Raw genomic sequence first — 18,000 nt, forward strand, 5'->3', positions numbered from 1 at the left:
CAGTTGAGGGGTATTTAGACAGTTTCCATCCTCAGCTCTTACTATTAGAGTTGCTGTGGATGTATGTGTATTTATTTGGAATATCAGTTTCAGTTCTTTGGGATATATACTGAGGGATAAAATTCTTGGGTTTATGATAATTCTGTTTAGCTTTTGAAGAACTACAGATTGTTGTTCCTTAGCATCCAAGGGTTCCAAAATTTCTACATCCTTGCTAGTATCAGAATGCCTTTTATTTAAAAATGGAAAAGAATATTTTTCATATACCGGTTGGTGTTGTGAGGATTAGATGAGCTGAAAGAATAAAATGCATTGTGGTCATGTAGTAATAAGTCACCACAGAGTGGTACTGTTTGAGATGATGACGCCTAGGTCTTTGTGTCAGAGCTGTTGTAGAAGCTATGAGAAACAAAATAGACAAAAATATTGAGTAGTATTGAGTGTGTTGTCAATACTACTTGGAACTTTACTCCAGAAATCCCCAAATATAATAGATATGTGAGGAGCAGTTACTGATATAGAATGTTAGGATAGCTCCCCAGGAGATACGGTGGACCATACAGAAAGTGAGGTGCTGCTCCCTGTGACTTGTGGTCCACTTTTGGTTTAAGATGAATTAGCTTGGATGGAGCATTGCTTGGACCTTGTCCTCATGTACAATGGGCTAATACTACCTATTTCATAACTCTCTATAAAGATACAATGATTAAAACAGTCTGGTGTTAGAACAGGGTTGAATGAATAGACCAGTTGTCTGTAATTGAGACTTCATTACCATAGTTTTGAAAAAGGTGCAGAGATAACTCTAAGGAGGAAGGTTAGTCTTTTTGACCAGTGGTACTAGTAGAAAACTTGGTTTCATACCTGTTTGGTGTATGGTAGGTATAAATATCAGCTAAAAGTTGATTGTAGACTTAAATGTAAAGTGTATTAGTCACTGTCTCATGCTGTGACAAAATACCCTGACAATATCAACTTAAGGATGGAAGGGTTTATTTTGGCTCACAGTTCAAGGGTACAGTCCATTATGGCGGGGATGTCAAGGTGGCAGGAGCTTGAAGCAGCTAGTCACGTTGAGTCTGCAGTCAGGAAGAAGAGAGCAGATGAATGCTTGTGCTCAGCTGGCTTCCTCCTTTTTATGCAGTCCAGGACCTAAACCCAGGGAATAGTGCCACTCTCCTTTAAGGTGAGTTTTCCTACCTCAATATCATTAGTTGTTAGGGAAATGTAATTAGATTCACATTGAAATACTTTTACATAATCATTAGAATGGCTAACGTTGAGGACTAGGAGTATAGCTCAGGGCAAGAGTGCCTGTTAATTCAAATCCCCAGCATCTACTTAAAAAGAGCAAGCATGACCACAGGGACCTCAGAGTGGCAGGTAGAGATAGGCAGTTTTCAGGATTTACTAGTCTGTCAGCCTAGCTGAAACAGCAAGTTTTGGTTTTGTGAAAGACCCCCATCTAAAGGGAATAATGTAGAAAGCGTTAAGAGTAGTGGTTCTCAATCTGTGGGTTGTAACCCCTGTGGGGTCAAATGACCCTTTACAGGGGTTGCCTCAACCATAAGAATACACAGATATTTACATTATAGTTAACAACAGTAGCAAAGTTAAAGTTATGAAATAGCAACAAAAATAATGTTATGGTTGGGGGTCACTACAACATGAGGAACTGTATTAAAGGGTAATGAGAACCACTGTGTTAGAGGAAGACAGCCAGCAGTCCTCCTATGGCCTCTGCATACAGACTTATACACATACATATACACCACATATACACACATGAAAAAACAAAGACAGACTAAATTTAAAAAGACTTGACTGTACCAAATGTTGATGAGGAGATATGAGAATGTTTCTTATAATAACCACTTTGGAAGAAAGTTTGGCAAATCCTTAAAAATTTAATCACATGGGCTGGAGAGAAATGGCTCAGTGGTTAAGAGCACTGGCTGCCCAGTGCCCACATGACAGCTTACAATTGTCTGTAACTCCAATTCCAGAGACCCGTCACCTTCACACAGACATACACCAACGCACATGAAATAAAAATAAATTATACAAACAAACCCTCCAAAACAAACAACAACAAAGAAAACATTTAATCACATTTGTATCTTATGACCTTGTCATTCTAGTTCCAGTATAAGAGAACATATCTATTCAATGACATGGATGTTCATAGCAACTATATTTCCACAGGATGGAAATATCCTAGATGTCCATTAAGAAGCTATTGGTTAGACAGATTGTTCTATATTCATGTACTAATACAGCTCAGTAAGAAAGGATCATTACAAATTAGATACATCTGGAAGTAATTAATATGCTAAATAGAGCAAAGAAGCTAGCCAGATAGCCCTCCTTAAAGTAGATACTGTAGAAGTTACATATACTTTAGAAAATATAGTCTGATCAGTTATGGTAGCAGAGAATGATAGCAGTTCCTCACAGAGGGGGACAAGAGGAGTGGGAGGAAGCTTACAAAGGTGCATGAGGAGATTTGGGGGTGATATGCGTTTGTTATCTGATTGTACTTAACAGTTCTTTGAGGTTACATGTTTTGAAAATGTGTAACTTGCTGTAACTGATAATTGAACTTCTGGGCTATTTCATTAGACTTTGTGTAGAGCAAAACCCATCACTGTGAGGTTGGGTTAGGGACCTTAAAGTACGCACGTGTTTCTTTTCTGGCCATTCCTGCATATTTTGCAATATGAGTAAGAGCATCCAAGAACTTGGGGTTTTAAGCTACGAACAACCATGCTTTGGATTTGAGAGTACCACTTTTTTTGTTACATATAATGGTATATCTAGAATATTCTGTTCTAATATTTAAATAATATTTTTTAAAAAGGCCTCTTGTATATCACATTATCAGATAGGCACAGTCAGGGCAAATACTTGGTGTAGTGGTTCCTGACTGATTGGTTTTATTCCTTAAATGGACATGCTTAGGTGAAGGTGATGGTTGACTTGGGAGACCGGAAGCGTGCCATCAGTTCTGTGTGCAGTTATATCGTATACCAGTGCAGTCGGCCAGCTCCTCTTCACTCCCGGGATCTGCACTCCATGATAGTGGCAGCATTTCAGTGTCTCTGTGTCTGGCTGACAGAGCACCCTGATATGCTGGATGAAAAGGTGAGCTTACTCAGTCTTGAAACACTAAGCAGGAAGCTGGATGTTGAGAAAATACCTTTGAAAAGAGAATATCCGAATTTAAATACAGTATCACATACTTTGAATTTACTTGTTTGTTTTCAATAGGACACTTAACTCTTTTGAGGAAAACTTGAAAACTGTCATCATGCTTAGATTTGCTTCCAAATAATCCCATAGAGAAATTCTTCATGAAGAGAAGACCTTGCTTAATTTATCTGAACCAGCAAGATCTCTTTTATAAAAAATAATATTTTCACTAATATTTGTAAAATTTCATACTGTGTATTTTGGACATTCTTGTCTTTTCTCCAAATTCTACCCTCTATTCTCACTTTCTTACCTACACAATTTTGAGCGTTTTTTCCTTCTGTTGAGTCTTTGTGTTTCCTAGCTACTATTGAGAATGGGGCCTACCCTGGATTGTAGTCAACCTACCAGTGATCACGGCATTGAAGAAAGTTGATTCTACCTGTTGTCATACATGAGCACACATACCAATAGCTCCCTAACTAGTGGTAATAGTTTTGGCCCGTTTTTACCATCTCCATGCTGGAATTTTATTTAGCTTGAGCCTTCTACACTGTGTACACTTTCACAGTTGTTATGAGCTCACATGCATAACTGTTGGGTCTGGAAAATTACTTTTTTTGATAGTATGGCAGACTGGAGATAGCTATTGAAGCTATTTGGTTTCCTATTGTCAAACAAAGAAGGACACCTAACTGTGACTCTGGAATGCTAGTGGAACAGCTTGGCGATAAAGTAACTTTCATGGAAAACATTCCTCACAGGTTTCTGCACTTTTAGGTGGACTCAGATATCTGGTCTGTTTTCTCTGCCACTGTACCTTATAGGGAAGCAGGTGGAATGAGCTAGGAACATAACAGTAAAGCCTTTTCAGGGTCCTTGGATATTTATAGGGATCTTCATAAGTAATATTGTTGGTAAAATCTGAATTAGTTTCAGTGTGGCTTTTAAAGTTATGATATCAGAAATTGTTTACAGGACTAAACTTGTAGCTAAGTTTAATAGAATGCCTACTTAGTGTTTGATCTCTAACACTCAGTTTGATCTCTAACACAACATAAACCAGCTGTGATGGGGCTCATTCATAATTTCAGGTGCTTGGGAGGTAGAAGAAGAGGGACCATAAGGTCCGGGTCATCCCTGACTATATAATGAGTTAGAGGCGAGCCTGGGTTCCATGAAACTGTCACATAAAAACAATTTTAAAAAGAAATTATTTAAGATGTCTATCATTGGAGTTGGGGATGGTGTCACATGCCTATAATCCTACCATTTAAGCAGAGTCAGAGGGTTCTAGGATCAAGGCCAGCTTGGGTGGCATAGTGAGTTTGAGACTCTTCAAAAAAAAATAAGTAATTCTCCTTGATATATTAGGTAATCTGATGTCTCTTACACCACCTAGGTTTGACTGAATTACTTCTGAATCTGTTTTACTTAGCTTTCTAGGGTTTATGACAGTCCATGTTAATTATGTGAGCTCTGCAACTACTAAAATTAAAACCTGTCTTCAATTTCCTTTGAACATATCAATTTCTTTTAAAAGAAATTTAATGGAGGTTTAAGTTTATTATGTTATAATACAAACACATATCTGTTAAAGAGCATTAGAAACTGGAGCTCCACCTTCAAAACATAACCACGGTTATGGGTTCCTTGTCTTCTTTTAAGTAACATAAAAACTCATCTGGGGTTGACGAGATGGCTCAGCACATAAAACTTCTTGTCTAATGACTTAAGTTTGATCTCTGAATCGCAAATGGTAGGAGTTGAGAACCAGCTTCCAAAAGCTGTTCTCTGACCCTGGCTTGTACACAAACACACATTTTTTTCTTAAATAAAATAATGTATTTGAAATATTTTAAAAAATCATTCTGTCTTTTCCTGCTTCTAGGATTGCCTTAAGGAAGTCCTAGAGATTGTAGAACTGGGTATCTCAGGAAGCAAATCCAAGAACAGCGAGCAAGAAGTCAAGTACAAAGGCGACAAGGAGCCGAACCCTGCATCCATGAGGGTAAAGGACGCCGCAGAAGCCACGTTAACATGGTATGGAGGAGCTGCTGGAGACTGAGCTGTAACAGACAGGGCTGCAGTGGCCTCTGCTGCTTTGTCTTCCTTGTTCAGCACAAAGTAACTCAGCCCCTGTGGGGTGCTGCATCTCCAGACACAGAATGGAAAGGAATAATTCTTTTTGTACTCAGCAACAGGAAACCAGAGAGTTGGGGTGTTTGTCTTTCTACCCTGGCCGATACTAACTCAGGTCAGGTCATGTTAGCGCCAGGAGTCACTGGGAGCTAACTTCATCCCTTTCTTTGATGGCTTAGCCTAGAGCTGAGCTGTGCCACAGCGTCAGATCTGCTGCCCAGTGATTACATCTTTATATTCTATTCAGTTAAGATTTTTTTTAACTCTGCTGTAAAAGCTTGGTAATGAATCATATAGATAAGTTAGATTCAGCTATTACCATGAATACCATTCTGGTACAGTCGGGAAGATGAACTAGAAATACAAAGTTCTTCAGTATCAGGTGGATAGTTAGTGCCCCCCAAGAAGAGACACAAACATGTCAGAGAGCTGGGAGGAGGCAGTGAGTCCTTTGAGATAAAATGAGAGCAAAGTAACGTGCTTAGGGAGTCACTGACCCAGCCTGAGGACGGGGAGCCTTTGAACTGTGAGCAGCGCTGTGGGCAATTAAGACTGCATGTCACATGGAAACACGAGGTTCTGTCCTTGAGAGAATGGCAGGAAGAGTTGAGGAAGTCCCTTGTGCCTGCTGGATTGGGGACCGGAAAGATTGTGTTTAGGCACATCTACAGTTTGAAAGGACTGAATAAGTAGAGATTACATAGATTCACAGAATTTGTAAAAATATGGTTCATGTGAGGAAATGAGTGAATGAGAACCTTGAGAAACAACCACAGGAAGGAAGTGTCAGGTTACTAAGGGCTGGCTTGAAGACCTGTGTGTAAGCAGCCTAAGATCCTCACATCTTTGTGAGCGCAGTGCCCTTTGCTTTTTGGGTTGTATTCAGATTAGTTGGATTTGTTTCTGTTCTTCTTGGACTTAGGTGATGATTTTCAGAAGGATGCTTGCTTTTGTTTAGAGCTGTGCATTGTGTTAATAGCTAGACTCTCAGTATCTTTGTTGAGGTCTAGCTAGAAAACTGGTGAAGTATGTGCTTGTGCAACATCTGGGCTGGTGTAGTCATAAAGTGCCACAGAACTGGACTTGCTCTGTACCAGGAAGAGGAAGAAGAATGGGAGATAAGCAGGAGTTCTTTGTGCTGCAAGAAGTTTGTTCTCCTCCAGCCTGATTGTTCCTATGAGAGCTTAGTTGCTGTCGAGGACTGACTGTGTGCTGGGGTCTTTCTCCCTCAGACTGTAGCTATCCGAATGGCTTTTTCTTCATTTTCTGCTTTCTTGTCTGTTCGCAAGTCCATCATGAAGTCTTTAGTTTGCACTTTTCAGCAGAGCTCATCCAGGAGGGACATGCACCCTTTGTCACTGTTGCTGCTGTTTTTAATCACATCACTAGTTTTTGTGTGTGTGTGTGTGTGTGTGTGTTTTTTTTTTTTTTTTTTTTTTGGTTTTTGGGTTTTGTTTGTTTGTTTTGTTTTGTTTTTTTCTTGGGGGGTTGTTTTTTGAGGCAGGGCTTCAGTGTATAGCCCTGTCTGTCCTCTAGCTCACTAAATAGAGAAGGCTGGCCTTGGACTCACAGAGATCCACCTGCCTCTGTCTCCCAAGCACTGGGATTAAAGGCATGCACCACTGTGCCCAGCCGTCGGCTTTTTCTGTGATGTATAGCTGTCATTCCTCATGAGGCCATCACAGAGTCCCATAGACTGTCTTTGTAAGGTCTTCCCACTATCCCCTGAAGCCCCAGGCAATGTTCTGTAGTAGATGATCTCACTTTTTGCCTGATTTTTGTTTCCAGTCTCTTAACTCTTCCTGTTTGTCTTGTATTCTGTGACTAAACTCATCATCCTTAAACATTATTTCATCCTACTGTTTGAGTGATGAAAAGCCTTGTTTCCTGTGAAGTCTGAGTTCCAGTGGAGAGTCAGGGAGGTGATCCGATTTCTCCCTACCATTGCTTTTGAGCCCCGCCTTGCTGAAGCTAGGCCACTTGTAGTGGTGAACTGGGCATGCTCATACTTGCTTATATAGTTCTCTTGCATCTCAGGCACCAACATAGACTTTCCATGCTCACAGTAAATCTAGCTACTTGTAGGTGCCTCCTCTATTACTCTGTTTTTGGAAGTTTTGCACAACTCTTTTTACTATTTCTGTACTCACTGACCTGTCTCACACAGTGTGGGCGTCCATACTGTCACAGTCATACTGAGTTTATTTGGTACATGCCAGTCTATCTTTGATAACTTTTACAATGTACATATTAACTGTTTGGGTTTTTTGACCTTAACATACAAGAATAAATCCAGAAGTCATTTCAGTGGTTCCCTCTGCTAAGGTATATTTCTTTACTAAATGCTTAGCTTTCAGTTGGGGTTTAGAGTCTAGCCCCCTAAGCTTTCCTACTTTGTTTTAATTATTAAAAGCTTGATATTCTGTATCAAACTAAAAATCTCTCATGTTAAACTTATTCTCCTCCACTCTTGCTCAGACTTTTGGTAGTTAAATCCGTTCTACAGGCAGCAGCAGTATATAGGGACAGTGTGTGTGTAGCTCTGTTTCTCTAATTCCTTCATGTGGCTTTCGTAGTGCATGGATTTGAGTGTCTTTATTATCCTGTCACTCGATGGTTTAGCTTTGACCATGTCTCGCTCTCAGGTGTTAACCAGTGCAGTGTTCTCTGTGAGGTCTGACTGTCTCCAAACTCTGTAAAACAGTGTACTTCAGCAGCAGCTGCTGGGAGACAGCAGCAAGACTTGCAGCACTGAGAGTCTCATCAAGTTAACTGGACTCTTCCAGGTTTTTTCATGTTTTCTTTTCATGTTACTCTCACCCTATGCTTATTTGTTTGGGACTGTTTAAATTCCTTTTTGTAAGATATTCCGCATTATCTGTAGTCTGTTTAAATCCCGACCTTTACTCTGTTATATGATTTTTGCAGATTAAGTTCTATTCTGTTGTGGGTTTTTGGGTGGGTTTGTTGGTTTTCTTAATTATTTTGTCCCCCGTCGCCCGTCTCATTATGTAGCTCTAGTTGTCCCAGAACTCACTGTGTAGAGCGAGTTATCTCAGAGATAACTTTTGAGAGTCTTTTCTCTCTCCTCCATGTGAGCTTCAGGGAACCCAGTTTTGGTTGTTGGGACCGACAGCAGTGGTTTTGTACCTGCCGAGCCAGCTTACTGGCTCCTGTTTATTTTTGAGGCAGGGTCTCACTTTTTAGCCCAGGCTGGCCTCAGATTCATAGCAGTCCTCTTGCCTCACCTTCCTGGGTGTTGCTGTTACAGGCATGAGCAAGCTTTATGAGCTTGTTCTGTATGTTCTTATCAGAATACTGCTTATAGAAAGCAGAGGTTGAACCTCAGAGCACACCAAGAGAAACTTCCAGAAGTTCACAGGATTTTTAATCTTTAGCTACAGGTTTAATTTTAAAGATGTTTGCTCACCATTCCAGTCTAGTCAGTTCCATGAGAAGAAGAATGTGGTGAGGCTGGTAATGATTTCACCTGAGTGACCTAATCCTTCCAGCAGCCTATGAGATAACATTGTAGACCGTAATGGGACATGCAAGCTCGCCTGGTCTGTGTGCTTCGTGACATCTGTGTTTGCTCTGTGGGAGAAAGCCAAGGCTGTATTTTCTCAGTACTAGGCTCTAGGATGTCTCCTGTTTCTCAGAGTCTTAGAGTGCCAAACTTACTGAGGAGTTCTCTTGTTCTTGAATTGAGGCAGTACTTCTAGGAGGAGTGGAAACTGCAAGTCAACAGTGCCTTCCATCTCAGAGACCTTAGACCACACAAGCTAGAGATTGAATGATAAAGATGGTGTTGAGGCTGGAGGTGGCTCAGTGAGTAAGAACACTTGGTACACAAGCACAAGTACCTGGGTTCAGGTCTCCAGTGATAATAATAAAAATGACAATAATGATAGTACCTAATTCATATGGTTATTATGAAACTATATGAGAAATATGTATAAAGTGCCTAGACTAGTACTTGATACATAGTGAGAGCTAGGTGAGTTTTAATTCCTTGCATAGATGCAGAAATCTTTCTTCCCTCACTTTATGTATAAGTGTATACATACCCTCTATATACATACACACAAACATTTCTGAATGGTAAGTCTTGATCAGTAGAAGTCTGCTTTATGAAAGCATTTCGTGTTATATGTTTATTTATGATAGTTTTTTGAGATTTAACTCTTAGTATCTCAAGTTCCTTACTTGAAATGAGGATATATCTTTTCCTTGGTCATTTAGGGGGAAGGCAGCAGGCTTTGGGTTTTGGCCTCTTAACAATCATTTAGCTCTTTGGTTTTAAGTTTCCTTATCTGAAAAGTGAGGAGGTCTGGCTGATTTTTATGTCCTTTTCTAGACCTAACATACTTTGGCTATTATAATCCTGAAACTTGGAGCACACAAGCACAGTTGTAAATGTGTCTTTAGGAGCTTCCTGATTTGGAACTGCAGTCAGCCGTATTCCCTGGGTAACAGAGAGAAATTTGCTTGCAGTGGTTGTTAGGAGGAAGCAGGACTGGGCAGGTGGAGGGACAAAGGTGTGGACAGTGGAGGTAGAGTTGCAACCAGTGCTCAAACTGACTTGACCTTCAGAGTTCTTTCTAATTGGGAGGGAATTGGGACCTAGGACCCTTGTACTAACCTGTAAATATGGTCTGTCCTAGAAAGAAGCAGTGGTCCTGGGTGAGGCATTCATGACCGAGGGCAGTTCCTAGGCCAGTTGAAAGCTGTGATTGCTGTTACCCTCCCCAGGAGAGTGGCTTTCCTTATTAGGGTGCAGGTTCTACCCAGCACCCCACAGGGAGTAAATCTGGCTGACTTATGAAGAGGAAGCATAGCTGTATCAGTAAATTCAGAGAGGCAGAAGGATACAGAGATCTAAGAGGTACAGTTAGATTTTCTGTGGGAATTAATTGTTTTTTTCCATCCTTTGTAGTATCATGCAGTTGCTTGGCGCATTTCCTTCCCCCAGTGGTCCTGCCTCTCCTTGTAGCCTGGTGAATGAGACCACTCTGATCAAATACTCCAGGCTGCCAACCATAAACAAGCATAGTTTCCGGTACTTTGTTTTGGATAACAGTGTCATCCTGGCAATGCTGGAGCAGCCGCTTGGAAACGAGCAGAGTAAGTTGTAGCACTCTTAGGTTTCTCTCCTGCTCAAACCGTGTGTTCTCCGTTCTTTCAGGGAAGCAGAGACTGTGAGTTCTAAGTAACTATTTGTCAAAAAGATTTAAAGATATAGGATAACCACCAGAGAAACTGAGGTCAGAAAATAGAATGTGCATATGAAGTAGAACTGTTTAAAGATTCTTTATGTAGGTCTAAAATATCATAGTGTGCCAGACTTTTATATAAAGATTACTTAGTGAGATATTTTATATTTATAATTTATAAAAATTATTATCACACTTCCTTTCCGTGTGAAGTTTGGATCCTGCCCCTCTCCCTCCTTTGCCCTGACCCATCATTGTTCTGTTTCATTACTACCCATACAGGGAGAGATTTGAGAAGTCGTCTTTGCTTCCTCCTGCTGTTACTTCCTTACATGATTAGTCTCAGTGACTCTTGAATCTTTCCTTTATCCCTCCCAGTGCATCCAGAGGGAGGGCCTTATTAATTTCTTGCACTAATTTGTTGCATTTTCTTTCTACCTGGTCTGATACCCCTTTGGTAGTGTAACATCTTGCTTGCCCTTACCACCTCCTTCCTCACCATACTGCTTGCTCCCCCTTAGCATGTAGACGTGATCTGCTGAGAACACTCGACTGATTGTTCACAGACAAGACATACACAGAAGACATACAGTTATGAGGCTCACCGAGGGTGTGTGGTTTGCTTTCGGTAACATGAGACGAATATAACTAGGATTCAAATTCAGGTTTTCCAAACAATACTATTTTCTGTTGTTGTCCCACCACAGTAGGACTTCCTCAGTGACTAAAGACACATGCAAAAGTAACCAGAGTCTTTGAGTCCTGTACAGCTTCTGTTGACTATAAGCAAGATGTCATAATTCTACAAAAGGAGGGAACCAGCCCTGATTGCAGTACGATACCATCGCATATTTCTGTCCTGTTCCTCGTAGGTTTAGTGGCATTACTGTGAGATAGAATGGCACCATTCATCACTGGTCAGTTACCTTCCTTATCCCAGAGCTAAGGCTTGCCTGGCCTTTTCTCCCTGCTGCCTACTTTTCATTATCCCCACACTAAGCCATCTGTGAGCAGCCTGCAAAGTCCTAGTGTCCTTTCAGGCCTTCTGGTTCTCTTGCAAGTTTTTGTTTTGTTTTGTTTTGTTTTTAAAAAGGATTGCCATACTCTTGTTCCAAGTAAATTTACTGCATAGATCATCTATCCCAAAAAACCAAAAAACCAAAACCAAAATGAAAACAAAGAACAAAAATAAAGCAATTTTATACAATTATAAAGATATTTTATTTATTGAGATAGTTAATAACAGAAGAAATGAGAGCATTCAACCCAGTTTTAATTCCCATACCTGAGACTAACTGGCCTTTTAAATACACCTCCATCCCTGAACATCTGCTGGGAGGACACAGTGCCCGCCTACAGTATGCACACCATAGGAGCCCCATCTGAACAAGTGTCATGTCAACACTGCAGATGTCCAACCTGTTTTCTGGGTGTTTAAGAGTGTTTGCCTTGATAAATACCATCTTACCGAACTATGTATCGAGGGATGCAAGGATGTTAGAAGAGTTAGAAGAGTGCTTGGTACAGAGTGGGGTACTGGTACTCAGGCTACTTAACTGTGGCATTGCAATTCAGGAGGCACTGAGCTAGGACTTTAATCATGAGGTGCTCTGCAGGTGATAGCAGGTTGTATATTACATGGTTGTTATTTGGAGTAAAACTTTTACACATACACTTTATTCTAGATGACTTTTTCCCCTCTGTCACTGTGCTGGTCCGGGGAATGTCTGGAAGACTCGCGTGGGCTCAGCAGCTTTGCCTTTTACCCAGAGGAGCAAAAGCAAACCAGAAGGTACATGAAAAGTTACCGTGTGTGAGTGAGTACATATACATGCGGTTGTGTGTGCATCCGTGTGTGGGCGATTTAAAGTCATAATATTCCAACAGAAAGTCCCAGGTTACATGAATGTTTCTGGTTCCTAGCCGGGTCCTCTGTCACTTAATTTATTTTTAAGTCATCTTAGGAACTTAGAATTCCAGGTCTACTGAACTCCTTACAGGAACCTTTAAAGTAAGGAGAGTTGGCAAAGCTCTCCTGCTGATCCTGATGCTCAGTTGGGATAAGGACTGCTGGTCTAAACCGTCCCAGACAGTCTGTGCAACTTTAAAGTCAGATGCATACTGGACGTCAGAGAAGCTTGGATAGACCTTTGAGAGGTTTAACATTGTTTTGCATGATTTGTTCTGTATAATTGCTAATGTGCTATAAAATTTACTGTATTATTTTTTAACATTTAAGATTATGGGGCTATTACTTACTTGTTGGAAAATTCAGATAAAAAAGAGGAAATGTTAAATCACCTTTAGTCACTTTTCAGAGGGAACTAGACAGTTTGTTAGACTGATAATACTGATAATTTTACTCAGTTTCTTCAAATCACTTTTCTTTCTGTATAAGGTTAATAGCTTAAGGAAATATGCGTTTGGTATAGTACTTTGTAAATTATTACTTTTAAAGAATTTACTTATGTTACTAAAATTATTTTTAAATATTATAATGAAATTCCTCATCATTTGGCTTCTCTCCAAATTTAACACCTGAGATGTATCTGTTCGTGAGCTGAGCAGATTGCATTCTATTAGTAGCTCTGTAAGACTCAAGGGAGGGCAGAATAAGGAAGGAACTGAATTCTTTGAAGGTTCAGTGAATGCAGTGTACATATTAGGGTAGTGTGTTGGGGTGGTGCAGACCTGGATTTGGGATCATACTCTTAATTAAGCCAGCTACAGTTCTGATCAAACACACTTTCTAGACATGCATGGAGTGACTTGAGAGCTCTTAGGAAAAAAGGAAGTTTGGGTCTTTGGTCTTTTGTTTGTTAATTTGTTTTGTACTGGGGATAAAGCCTAGGGCAACAGGGCAGAGCCTGGTAGAGCAGGGCCTGGTAGGGCAGTGCCTGGTAGGGCAAGCCTTTAGTCCTGGAGCACTCAGGAGGCAGAGGAAGGCATAGCTCTGAGTTTGAGTCAAACCTGGCGTATAGAGTTCTGGGACAGCCATGGCTACACAGAGAAACCCTGTCTCAAAAAACAGAACAAAAATCCTAGGACAATGTAGATATTTAAGAAGTTTGAGTCTTAAAACTTTAAACTGCCTTAGTCATTAACTTAAGAGTTGTGTGTGGGGCTGGAGAGATGGCTCAGAGGTTAAGGACACTGACTGTGCTTCCAGAGGTCCAGAGTTCTGATTAAAGCAGACCAGGAAACGGAGAGAAGACACATCATTAGCAGTTGTTGTTGGAGATGTGCAATGCCCATAATTTCATTTGTGCTATTTTAACAGCTCTTTGTGCCTGAACCTCGCCCAGTTCCTAAAAATGATGTTGGATTTAAATATTCTGTGAAACATCGGCCATTTCCTGAAGAGGTGGACAAGATCCCTTTTGTAAAAGCAGACTTGAGCATTCCAGATTTACATGAAATTGTCACTGAAGAAGTAAGACAAGTTACTGTTCACTCCTGCTGAAAGGATAGATGCGAACATTCTTGGGGGGTAAATGGTCAGACATTGCCTTTTGTATAGGGAGGAGGGGAAGAAGGTGTGATTACCATCAGGAGGCTGGCATGTCAAAGGATGGCTGTGTAGATTTGGGCCAGTTGTTAAGAACTAAACGTCTTTTAGAGACAGGCTGCCTGGGCTGTTGACAAAAGGTGTGATAACATCAAAATCGGATAGTAAAGGTAGATATTCGAATAGTGTAAGAAGTGGGGTTGGGATTGGAGAGGGAAATACAACCCTTGAAAGGGGCTAACATCTGAATCTCAGAGCGTTTGCTCATGCATGGTTGTATTATTAAGCCAGGTTGTTTAGAGGTATCATGATGCATGAAGGGGTGAAACTGTAATGTAGGGTTGATCAGAAGGTAAGGAATCCATATGGGTAAGCACTTTAAAAAGATAGGTACTGCAGGGCGAGGATAACCATCTGGGAGTCAAGTGAGAAAACAGCTCAGAGCAGAGATAACAGGAGACAAAGAAGCAATTGATTATGTCCTGGGGAAGAATTTTGGGGTATAGGTCTGAAAGACCCTCAGACAGAGGAGACTCTCGCTCCAGTCCTGAGGACACCCACCACCCCACAAACACACGGGACTCAGTCTTGATGTAAAAACAAGAGGTTTACTTTGGGATACCAATGCATTGGGGCTCGACATGGTCCTCACGCAGGAGGGATGTGAAGAGCCTCGAACAACAGAAATGTACAGCTTAAATAGTCACTTAAGATTACACAGTTTCATTAGCTCAGCTATTTCAGTGCCAAGGATAACTAGGCAGATGTTTTTCGTCCTGGAGTTCCTGGGACAAGGCTGTAACCATATCAACGCAGCCATTTCAGTACCAAGGACATCTAACTTGATATAGGTTTTCCTGACTTGATATATGTTTTCCTATCCTGGGGTTCCCAGGACAAGGACCAAGGATATCTCCAGATGTTTCTCTCCTGGAGTTCCCAGGACAAGACTATAGCTATGCCAGCACGGCTATGTCAGTACCAAGGACATCTAACTTGATATAGGTTTTCTCATTTTAGGGCACAATCTATAGTGGTCAGTCAGCTTCCTGGAGATGTTTCCTGCCTTGTAATTGCCCTGCAGTAAATATGATCTATACCATCTGTTCTTATGGTTGGGCAGCTTTCTAGAGAGTGGGTTGGAATGTGCTTTCTGTACTTTCTGGTCTATTGTCTAACATCTAGGGGCTAAGCAAGGGCCAGCTTAAAAGATTCTCATTCTTAAGAAATGGCTGCACTAATATCAAATGGGGATCCTTCAGGTCTAATTTTGAACCGTGTTGGCTTATGCTCTATGTTTAACTAAGAAAGCAGTTAATCAGCAGAACTTACCATTTTCTTTGTTGTGTTTTGCTTTATTTTTGTTTTAAAATTGAAAGAAACTTCATTTTGGGGAAATGTTTTAAAAGTATCTGTCTTATTTCAGTTAGAAGAGAGGCATGAAAAGTTAAGAAGTGGTATGGCACAACAGATCGCTTACGAGATGCACCTGGAACAGCAGAGCGAGGGAGAATTGCAGAAGCGAAGCTTCCCTGACCCTGTTACGGACTGTAAGCCCCCACCTCCTGCCCAGGAATTCCAGACAGCCCGCCTTTTCCTTTCTCACTTTGGATTTTTGTCCTTAGAGGCATTGAAGGTAATTTCTAGAAATCTCTATGAATAAATATATCTACAAGCTAACCATCAGTTGATGATATCTATAAACTTTTGTCAAAATGAAGAAAGGTTTAAAACTAATGAACAAACGAAAAAACCAAGCTTCTATCCTGTTATCTGCTTTCAAGTCAGTGGGATTCTGAGCTGCTTTTGTGGGTTCAGTATGGGCTCCAGGACAGTGCACCCATGAAGGGATTGCTTCCGTGGTAAGCTGAGCTTGGAATTGGTTCTTTTCATTTTTTCATTTAAAAGAATGAAGTTAATTCTGTAGTAAAATTTTTCATTTATTATGTATCTGGGCTTCGGTTTGTGGTTCTAAGAATTGAATATGCATGCTAGGCAAAGCACCCTACCAGTGACCCCATCCTCAGCCCCAGATCTGCAGTATTACACCCCAAGCCACACACTCTTATGTTACACAGTTGGTAAGATTAGCTGGTCATGGTGACTCGTGCTTAAGTGGAGACAAAAAAGTTCAAGACCAGCCTGGTCTACATAGTGAGATCCTGTCTTTAAAAGGGGAGGGCCCTATACCCTAGTGTTGTAGGTAGGTAGGTAGATAGGTAGATAACTTGCCTGAAAAGTACCACAGACCTGGACATGTGTCATTTAATTTTTTAGGAAAGCAGAAAGATGTTGCTAATTGATTTGGATTGCAGCATATAAAGAGAATATATTTTATACTGTAGAAATTAGTTTGAGATGTGGAATGTAAGCATAAAACCTCTTAAAATGGAAAATGAAAGAACCTGATACGATAGTGCACGCCTTTAGTCCTATGCTTGAGAGGCAGACACAGGAAGACAGATCTCTTGAGTTAGAAGCCAGCCTGGTCTACAACGTGGGTTCCAAGCTGGCCAGGGTTCATAGCGAGGCCCTGTCTCTAAATAAATAAATGCAGAGTGAAAGAGCAGAGAATGGGAATAATAGGTGCAGAAGAAAACAAGGAAGGCACAGAACAAAGATCTAGCCTACAGTGATTAATGATGTTCCTAGTAGGTAAGTTACATAGTAGACACGTAAATCGAAATATCCGGGATGAAAATTACTTCATCCTTCACTAGCCTTGTTCCTGAGACTGCAGGGTGTTTCTCTTTTTAAATTAATTTATTTGTTCACTTTACATCCCAGTCAGTTTCCCCCTCCCCTGTTAGTGCTCACCCCCTTCTCTGAGCAGGGTGACACACCCCTGGGGTACGGCCAGCCTAGTCTACATAGTTGAGTTGTGGCCTAACGAAGACTACATAATGAGATCCTATCTCAAAAATAAACAAATACATATATACACACTACCCAAGGAATGTGAAAATACCCCAGCCACCACTGAAATAGTAACACAAATTACATTTACCCTGAAAAACTTTGTACAAGAGCTACAGAAAGAAACAAGGAAAATCACAAGTACGTGAACACTGCTCACGTCGTATCTGCACCATGCAGCACTCACAGTTCTCATCCACAATTCAAAGTAAAAGTAGAAAACTAGGAGGGCTGACTATATTTCAAGAAAATTCACTGAATGGCAAAAATCTGAGCATACCTTTACTCCCAGCATTTGGGAAGCCAAGATAGGTGGATCTCTTAAGTTCAAGGCAGAACTTAGGTTCAAAGCTTAAGAACAGAGAGAGTTCCAGACCAGACAAAGATCTATAATAAGTCCCCATCCCTGAAAAACAAAACCAAATAATCCATCCTGAATTGTCATTGGGACTATTTGTAATCTTCTACTGTGACTTCCGTTTTATATCAGGAAGATAATGTCTGTGGTCAGTATTTCCCAACTCTTAGTAAATCAAATTAACATGCCAAGTTCAGAATCCCCCTGTGTGAAAAAGGGTGATTCTTAGCACCCCTGAAAGTGGCTTTCCTAAAACAACAAAAACAAACACCACTGCCAACAAAACCTTGTTTTGTTAAAATTTTGTTTGACAAGATCAAAGAAGATTAGTGATTAGAAGAAAAATGAAGCAAAAGTACAATTCATTTATCTAATGTGTGTGTGTGTGTGTGTGTGTGTGTGTGTGTGTGTGTGTGTGTGTGTGTGCGCGCGCGCGCGCGCGAATGTGTGTGTTCTGTTTTAATGTAAGCCAGAATTGAGCATTGGATCCCATTACAGATGGTTGTGAGCCACCATGTGGTTGCTGGGAATTAAACTCAGGACCTCTGGAAGAGCAGTCAGTGCTCTTAACCACTGAGCCATCTCTCCAGCTCCCAAAATGCATTTAAGTTAATGGATTTTTTATCTTTCAAGAGTTTATAGAGTAGCCAAGCAAGAAGCGTGGGAGAAGG

At 40.8% G+C, this 18,000-nt stretch overlaps 1 protein-coding gene across 9 annotated transcripts in view; it reads left to right on the forward strand.

Moving 5' to 3' along the window:
* Positions 1 to 18,000, forward strand: part of Ralgapb (Ral GTPase activating protein non-catalytic subunit beta) — an 89,739-nt gene that overhangs the window by 43,832 nt on the left and 27,907 nt on the right. For all 9 annotated transcript variants that reach the window (XM_032904647.1, XM_032904649.1, XM_032904646.1 and 6 more), the window contains 6 exons: positions 2,962 to 3,144; positions 5,084 to 5,235; positions 10,271 to 10,458; positions 12,233 to 12,339; positions 13,828 to 13,980; positions 15,482 to 15,691. In XM_032904647.1, coding sequence (XP_032760538.1) covers positions 2,962 to 3,144; positions 5,084 to 5,235; positions 10,271 to 10,458; positions 12,233 to 12,339; positions 13,828 to 13,980; positions 15,482 to 15,691 — 993 coding nt within the window. The remainder of the gene's footprint in view (positions 1 to 2,961; positions 3,145 to 5,083; positions 5,236 to 10,270; positions 10,459 to 12,232; positions 12,340 to 13,827; positions 13,981 to 15,481; positions 15,692 to 18,000) is intronic.

Source organism: Rattus rattus, chromosome 5, assembly GCF_011064425.1.
Source record: "Rattus rattus isolate New Zealand chromosome 5, Rrattus_CSIRO_v1, whole genome shotgun sequence".
NCBI classification, from domain to species: domain Eukaryota; kingdom Metazoa; phylum Chordata; class Mammalia; order Rodentia; family Muridae; genus Rattus; species Rattus rattus.